This window comes from Tinamus guttatus, unplaced genomic scaffold (assembly GCF_059628265.1).
Source record: "Tinamus guttatus ecotype Peru unplaced genomic scaffold, ASM5962826v1 Tinamus_guttatus_pri_ptg000674l, whole genome shotgun sequence".
NCBI classification, from domain to species: domain Eukaryota; kingdom Metazoa; phylum Chordata; class Aves; order Tinamiformes; family Tinamidae; genus Tinamus; species Tinamus guttatus.
The window spans coordinates 984,625-993,536 of NW_028289208.1; the positions used below are offsets into that span (position 1 = coordinate 984,625).

At 42.1% G+C, this 8,912-nt stretch overlaps 1 protein-coding gene across 1 annotated transcript in view; it reads left to right on the top strand.

Annotated features, from left to right (window-relative positions):
* The window catches only part of SLC7A10 (solute carrier family 7 member 10), a 36,240-nt gene extending 34,701 nt beyond the window's left edge, over positions 1–1,539 (top strand). The window contains exons 9-11 of the mRNA XM_088536489.1: positions 381–530; positions 996–1,173; positions 1,436–1,539. Coding sequence (XP_088392615.1) covers positions 381–530; positions 996–1,173; positions 1,436–1,539 — 432 coding nt within the window. The remainder of the gene's footprint in view (positions 1–380; positions 531–995; positions 1,174–1,435) is intronic.
* The last annotated feature ends 7,373 nt before the right edge of the window (positions 1,540–8,912 follow it).

Consider the following 8,912-nt stretch of genomic DNA (forward strand, 5'->3'; position numbering starts at 1 on the left):
AGGAGCGCGGCTAAGAAATACTAGTTTCTGAACAAATAGAAATATAAAAACACTCTGAAGGCAGATGAAATGGTAAATAGGTTCAGGTTTTAGGGAAACCTAATTAATATACTTGGTTATTTTGGGGTTTCTAATGAATCACATCCTGCTTTTGCAGGAAAAAGGGAGTTTTTGTGCAGGAAGAAGGGCTTCCTCAGCATGTCCAGAGAAGCCTGTATTTTTACTAATCCTCTCTCAAAAAAGAAAAGACAGACACACGCAGCAGGGCCCATAAATGACAGGCATTTAGCTGCCTTTTGCCTTGGTTTGGGTTGGTTTTATTGCTTCTCAGCTGCCCTTTCTACTGAGGATTCAGTGAGGATGTGCTTCTCTCTCCACAGTGCATGGCCACGCTCATCATCATGCTTGTTGGGGACACGTACACGCTGATTAACTACGTTTCATTTATTAACTACCTCTGCTACGGGGTGACCATTATAGGCCTGATCGTGTTACGCTGGAAGAAGCCCAAGATCTTCAGACCTATCAAGGTGAAAAGGCATCAGCCTTTCTTGCTGAACGTCCTGGCTGCAGGAGCAGTGCCAAGGGTGGGACACTCACACCACGTCCCCTGTTCAGCTTTGAGGAACTCTCTAGTTTAGCACGTAGCAGTGATGTTTTAAGGTCTCAAGCAACAACCCCAAGTGCCATCAGTATAAAAGCAGGATGCCAAGAGAGACCCTAGCTGAAAGATTGCTGGGACTAATGGAAGAAAGACCGAGGTGATGTGAGGAGTGCAGGGAGACCCAGGGTTAAGACTGGGTGCAAGGCCTTCAAGTTGTTCATGTTCTGCTCTTAATTGTGGTGGTTTAAGGCCAATGCTTTCCAATAGGCGAGAGCTGTGGTGGTGCAAGGCTGCTGCCGCACATCCCATCCTGTCCCATCCCATCCCATCCTCAGCTGTTGACCGGCCACGGCAACCACCTATTCAGCTCCTCTCTGCTCTCTCCTCTCAGGTGAACCTCCTCATCCCGGTCACTTACCTGGCGTTTTGGGCATTTCTGTTGATCTTCAGCTTATACTCAGAGCCCGTCGTCTGTGGCGTTGGACTCATTATCATTTTAACTGGAGTGCCAGTGTTTTTCCTCGGAGTCTACTGGAAGAACAAACCAAAGTGTGTAAATAGGCTAATAGGTAAGCGCACACCGTGCTCCTCACCACAGGTAGGCAGGGGCTCATCTTAGCCTCCTGTGCCTCAGCCGAGCCCTTCCTGGGAATGGGGAGCTTGGTTTTTCCATCACAATCCTTTGGGCAGGCGCCCTTGCTGTGCTAGGGCTGCCCAATTTCATCCTGCCCATGCTCTGACTTGACCCAAGCCCGGGTTCTCCGGCGCCGCGTGGAGGCTCAGGAGAGCTCCGGGACTGGCATTAACCACCCGCACGTTTGCTCTTCGCAGAGTCCGTGACATGCTGGGGCCAGAAGCTGTGCTTTGTGGTCTACCCGCAGCGGGGAGGCGCGGAGGAGGACGACCTGCGCAGCGGGGCGGCCGCCGGGAAGTAACGAAGCAGCTCCGAGGCCCGAGGAGCTTCTTGTTTACATGCTGATTTTTGCAAAAAAGAAAAAAAAAAAGGAAAAAAAAAAGATTTTCTGGAAAAAAAAAATGTTTTTAGAGATCCAGTAGTGAAGCCCGTAAAATGAGCTACATCCTTTTTGGTATGTGTAGCTTTTAGTTTTTCCCTAAAAAAAAAAAGAAAAAAAAAAAGACAAAATAAGGCACTGGTGTTTTTTTTCTGACAACGTACTTGCTCGGCAGGGAAAAGCACCACAGATTCAGCTCTGAAACGCTGCCCTAGCTGCCAGCAGGGTCTGCCAGAGACACAAAGCCGGGCGCTTCGCAACTAGGGCAGCCTCCCCCGGCAATCCCAACGGAGACGCGCGGGAGAGGCTGGGCGCCGGGCTGCCCGGGCGGGATGAACCCCAGCACGGGCAGGTTCACGGGTCTAGTTGCAAGGGTCGAGCCCACACGTCGCAAAGAGCAAACGGCAGCCGGGCTGCGCTGCTGCGGCTGAGCTCGTGCTGTGGGCGGGGGGCACCTGAGCACACGTTGGGAGCAAAATGCGCAACGTCACCGTTCTGTCCAGACATCACCTGGTGACATTAAAAAAAAAAAATAGTGGCAAAGACTCAGGAAACCTCATTTTCGACATTTTTGCAGACAAGGAGCTGGGTGTCTGTATAGAGAATTTCAAACAACCTCATTGGAATAATGAGAACTGTTTCTTCGAAGCTCAGTACAGCGCTGTTGCCAACGGGACGAAGGAAGGAAATGTCCAGGGTTTTGTAGAGGCTGGAGCAGTGAGAACTGGAAGGAAAAAAGGAGCCAAGCCTGACATATTTCTCTCTTTTACTAATGTGTCAGGTGACGCTTCACATTTCTTTGAAGACAAATCTCGCATTTCAAGTATGTTCAGTGAAGTAACAAGCCTAAATCATTCTCACATCAGATGCTCTTTAGAAGCTGTTTTGCATATTTTATTTGTGGCAAACCAATAAAAAAAAATCTAGTTCACTATTTAGCTAATTCACAGAGATCTGCTGTTGTAGCAATATGGCCATTTTCATACCAAAGAATCCTTTGAAAATATAAAATCATAGACTAGCTCTAGGCAATATTCTGAATAACTGCTCTTCTGCTGCAACTTCTGAAAGTACAGACTAACAAATTCAGTAACCTTGGCAACAGCCATATGAATTTAATTTTAAAACTATTTTTCTGTATATTACAGGCCTATGTACAAAAATTAAGGGTTCATTAATCTCTTTGTTTGTCAAGTACTATATTCTTGACAATACATTTAAGATTAGATTCAAAACATGGTGCCAGGTCAAGGAAAGCATCTTTCCAATAGAATTCAATATCTATTCATCTCTCTTCAATCTCTCAGAAGGTACATACTAAAAAGAAGCACAATATCATAGTATAAAGATACTAATCATGAGATTCAAATATGTATTTAGCTAAAGAAAAAAGTGTCTTGTTTGGGTGCACATACACACACATTTAAAGAGAGACTCCACATTTTAAATAATGCTATGAACTTGCAAAGTTTGCTAATGAAAGTCACAAACGTTCTATCATTTTTTTTAATTGCCTGCACACCCATCACATTTATACCTTTACCCAAACAGGACCCATGTCCAAGGCTCTCACGGACAAGTTTCTTACGTGATAGTTTCAAATCTACTTGATAATTTCAAATTTCCTGCAGTATGATTTCTAATAGCTTATTTTATGGCTTTATTAGGTAGTGCATTACATTTAGCATAACACCAGCAATAACAATTATTTTCAGAATTGCCAAACTTTGGTGTGGTTTTGGTTCTGTTTGTTTAAACAACTACACTATGGAAATCAACCAGCACTGAGAATTTTTCTTGAGACAGCACATCAGTAATGAGAAAAGTAGTAATAATAATAATAACAACAATATTAAAGATATACTGTAACTGCTACTATGACTTTCCTTGGGTTTTATTTAAGAAAATCAAAAAGAGGATTAAAGGACCAATTGCTTCATAGCTGTTAACTGGTTTGGGGTCAAGTTTTCCATTATTGTACTTTCATGCTTTGAAATAATCAACATCCAGCCTTAGAAATCAGAAGGCAGAATTTAGAGCAGACTGGTTTCGCAGAGCTCAGCTCTGCACTAGCTACACTTCCCTGAAAGCTGCTCCAAGATGTCTTATTTCATTTTTAGAAGCAGTTCCATCTTTGCTTCCAGCATCACATAAATTATTTTTAAAGGGCTTTGCAAAAGTTAGTTCCTAACATATATGATTTCTAATCGTAGAAATCTGTGTGCAAAACCAGACAGATAATTTGATATGCTAAATGAAATGTAGTAGCATGCTCAAATCTGCATATGTACAATTATTCTGAAAGATGAAGCAAAAAGCCCAAAGGAGACATACTTACCATCATTTTAAAGCTCACTGAATGAAAGAAAAGCTCAACAGTTGATGTGACAAAAATGTCAAGAACCTTGTGCTACTTGATAGTGAAAAGCAAGTAGCTTCCAGAAGAAAGGTTGTGCTCTTTGAGAACCTGCAATTTTGATGGACTTGCTGCAGTGATTAAAACCCTCCTTGATTTTTCTTCCTGAAAGATTTTAGCTTTCATTTTATTGACATATAAATCACAATAGCCTGCATATAAATTCTTAAGCTCTGAAGAAGAAACCTTAAGGCAGAGAGGATGATGCATGGTCTGTGCCTCAGCTGCAACAAATGCATTAACTTCTTACCTTACCGGCAATGTTGTAAAGCGTTTCTCATTTTTCACTCTCTCATTTGTCAATGTTTGAAACCTTGAAAACGAAACACATTTGCTTGCTGGCTCTTTTGCTCCAACCACAAAATGACAAGAAGTTATCAGCTGTTGAGCTGCTGAGGAGGTTTTTAAGAGATGCTGAAGCACGTCAAAAGTAAAAACACCCTCCACCACCCCCCCCCCAAAAAAAAAGTTACCTTTGTTCAGAAATTGCCTTTTTCTGAAGCAGCTGAAACACTTTCTACCACATCTGAGTCAGGGCTCTAGCATCGACTACTTGCGAAATGATCTTTTGTGACTTGGATAAACAAGAAAGGTAAATCCCGTAAAAAAAGATTCATTCACAATAGGCCAGGAGAGATGCTTGGTAATGGAGGTTCCAATGACTTTTTTTGTTAAGACCTAAGACAAGAATCAGCAAAAGAAGATGCATGAAGCAGAAAATGTGGGGGAGAGAAAAAAGAAAGAAGGGAATAAAACAGAAACTTCTTCCACTCACAGCTGCCTTCGTGATCATTTGCTCTCCGCGGCCAAGAACACAATGGCCACAACCCGGCAGTGGACGAACGACGGACCGAAGAGCAGCGGCGATGCCACCGGAGCGCGAGGCGGCGCGCGCCGGGCCTGCTGCCCGCGAGGCCCACACGGAGCGAGGGCCCTGCGGCCCCGCGGCTCCCCCGCCACGCCAGCGCCTCAGAGCAGGCGGCAGCGAAGCCAGAGGCGTCCCCAGCGCGAGGAGCGGGGGCTACGCCTCAGGAATCAGCTGTGGTTGGGTCGCAAGTCTAGAGCGAAGCCCTCTAAAGCACCGAGCCCTCTAAAGCTTCTCTTTGCTACTTGGGTAAACGCACGCATGCCTTAAGGCAGAGAGCACAGTGCTAGGGGTAAGATTTCCTATCCGCTGTAAAGAAAAGTAACTACAGGTATTCCAGGTATCCCCAGGCACACGTGTGAATCCATACAGAACCCGAGCTCCCAGCAAAAAGCCCAGACAGGCAGGAACATCTTCCACGTTTCCAGGAAACATGCGAGGGCAGCGCACACGGGGCTCGGACTGCAGGGTGACAGTGACCTCCAGGCATGTGAAATTTTATTAAAAATCAATGAGATCAAGAGCAAAGTATGACGATGCCCAGCATCTTACTTGCTGTCCAGGAACCAGAAAACACTAGTAACCATTATGCCATACCCGAACGATATATCTGTACATACATTATGGCAAAAGGTTGTATTTTTTTATATATATATATACACACACAACATGTAAATAAAAAGCAAAGCAGAAGACAGAAGGAAAAAGGTTTTCATCTAAGGAACATTACAGAGTCACACACAAACTGGAAAATGATCATCTCACACACAGAAATATCCCAAAGTGTTTTCCCTTGATGCTGCCTAGGAGCTTCTGTTTTTCTAAAATTAAGGAAAAGTTTAGGGATTCTTCTTTATTCCTTTTTTTTGGCAGGTTTTTCAGATTATTTTCACAGAAGAGTTTTGCAGCATGTATCTATGTATATACATGTGTGTATATATATACACATACACACACACTTACACACACAAGATAAATATTTCAGGATTTTTTTCTTCTGTCCACGAAAAACTTTAAAAACCACAAAAGTATTACTAAAGCAGCAAAAATAACCCACTAAAGTGTTGTATTTGAGTAGCTGATACACTTTAAGTCATATAGCCATTAAAATGGGATAATTTCTTTTGCACACTCAAGCTGAAGAACGAAATCCTAGCAATGAAATTTTCCTGTTTACATTCCTGGCCCAGCAGCAGCTTTCCCCAGTATTTTTTAGAAGTTGTGAATATAAGGAGACGACTAACATGAAATGGAGCTGAGGTGACCTCCAGGGAAGGAGAGTTCACTGTATAATGCTTAAAGGCTGCAGAAAGGGCAGACATAGTAAGGCAGAGTCCGTGGTTTCTTTCTGGTATCTCCAGGACGAGACACCGCAATGCACAATTTGTCTGTGCCCCAGCACACACGCAGACTTCTTCTGCAAAATTAACAGTAAGTGTGTGACTCCTCACTTTAAGGAACAGGCTTGGGAAAGCAGGAAAGAGTATTTTATTGCAGAATACAAAAGTTATGTGCTTACAAAAAGCATTAGACATATCTCATTTTGCAGGGCTATAAATTTCAATAGTGAGGGTTGTGAACATTTCTGTACACAAGCATCAAATTTTCATTAACCCGGATAAGTCTCTAAAACAAAACCTCCTCACTGGAATTTCCATTGCGTTAACAAATGGATCTGTACACAAAATATGTATATGTAAGAAATTATGTGAAATTACACATTTTAAAGTAAAATACAGTGTTAGCTATTTAGAGCTGTACCCAAAATATAACAGTATTTTGGAGCACATATTTCATTTTAAGAGCCTTACAGTGGTGATAATAATTTAAGGCATAGCATGATCAAAATGATTTTATTATAGAAATACATTTCTGCAACAGAACTAAATATACACTTATTTATAAGGTCCTTCATGTCCGTACAATATTAACCTTGAAATATAATCTTCCTTCCAATTAAGTTTACTATTTCATAAATACAATTCTATGCATTTAAAATTACCCTTAGAGCACAAAAAGAAGAAAAAAAAATCCCCCAGCACTAAAACCTGTAGCCTTAGACACAAACAGCACTGGCAGTGTAATGACTACAGTACTTGACCTTTCAAAGGTGGAATGCACCTAAATGTTTATAAATGTTATAAAAGTAAAATCTCTTAAAACTACATTTGCTTTGATGAAAAGAATCCTGATCACAAAAACACTTGGAAAAGAGAAGCGTGAGCAGTAGTTATTTCATGTAACTATGATTCTTACTCACTACACATTTTGCCACACAACCTCTTCCTGCCATTAATGCTCTTAAAGAATTTGAATCTTCTGCTGCTGGAACACACCCTATGAAAGTAATTTGTATCTGAAGAAGAAGAAGAAAAAAAAAAAAAAAAAAAAAACACACACACACCACACATGTAATTCTTCTGGATTATGTTTTGGTAGAGCCGAAGGCCTATTCCTTGCTCTCTGTAAGGAACTCCCAAAGGGAGAGCCAGGAAAAAGATGCAGGACAAAAATACAACCCATTGAAAGGAAGAACATCTCTGATGACGCTAACACACTGCTGGTTGCACAAGCCAGCTTCCCACCGCGCTCGCAGCGCCCGGCTCTGCTGATGACCAAGTCCCCTCTGCTCCACAAACTCCGCTAAGAGCTTGAGGCACCCGAATTCCTGCAGCACCAGAGCGGGCTGGCTCCAGGGCACCGAGCACCTGACAGGGCAGCAATGTCATTAACTTCCTTCTCCCTTTCTCTATAAAGCAGTTGGGTTTGTCACTGCATCACAGGGAAATTGAATCAGAGCCCATCAGAACATGGCCAAAAGCGAGTTAATGGCAGAGCCCCGTCCGCAGCAACAGGGCCAAGCGTCACACAGCAACACTGTCACTCTGCACCGAGTCACTCCTGCTTAAGCAACGTCATCTTCCTTCCCGCTAAATAACTCACGTGCATTAATTACACTCTAAAAAACTAAAAGGCACCTGTCCACATCAATGTGTTGCAAAGTCCACACAGTGTCAGCTTAAAGGAAAAATAATAAAAAAGGAAAGAAAATACACACTGAGTCGCACTGATTTCAGTTAAAAAAGCTATTCAAAAAAAAAAAAAAAAAAAAGATTTATAGATCTGCACCCAGACAGTAGATTATATTTAAAACAAAGTAGGAGTCTGATCCTGACCGTTACCAAGTGCTCAGTGCTTCCTGTCAATGGGAGCTGTGAAGCCTCAGTATCCTTTGGGACAATCACCAAGTGGTATAATCATAAAAGTCCCTGAAAAAAGAAGTGAAGAGGGGAAAAAGGGTAGAGAGAAAGTAATACCTCAATCTTCACAGCATCACCATGAAAATAATATAACAAATGACAACACAGAAAAGAAATATTGCAGCAAATGGGGTTCAATGCACTTCACTTATACTGCACACAGATAACCTCTTATCACAAAGCTCGAGCAGATAAGAAACCTGATTTCATTCTGCATATTCTATAAAGAAACTTTGGTGATGCTTCAAGGTACATATGTCCACTGTAGTATTTCTGGGGGAATGAAAGGAATGGAGCAATTTCCTTAAAAGAACAAGGAAGCTATAAGGATTTTATTTTCTTCTAATTTCTTCTTAACTAAAAATATTGAATTTTAATTGAATTATGATGTCTGAAAAGATGACTTTTTTTTTCTAGCGTATTACACACAGTCAACAACTGCTGCCTACCCCAGGTTCCAACAGAGCTCCGCTTTCAGTAAGACCACTTTGAAAAGCAAAGAAACACAAATTCCCTGAATGCAAGGTGAATAAATGCACAGAAGTAGTAACAGAGGATGGAGACACCTCCAAACTGCAATAACACATTCTTGCTCTCCTAGCCCCTGATATCACGTACTGGCCTATTTCTGCCCCACTGGAGTTTCAGGAATAGCAACAAAGACAAAAGCTTGTCCTGTTTAAGTCTTATACTCCCTGGGGAATTAAAGCACACTGGTTTCAACAGACGAAGTCGAGAGCACAGACTTACCACC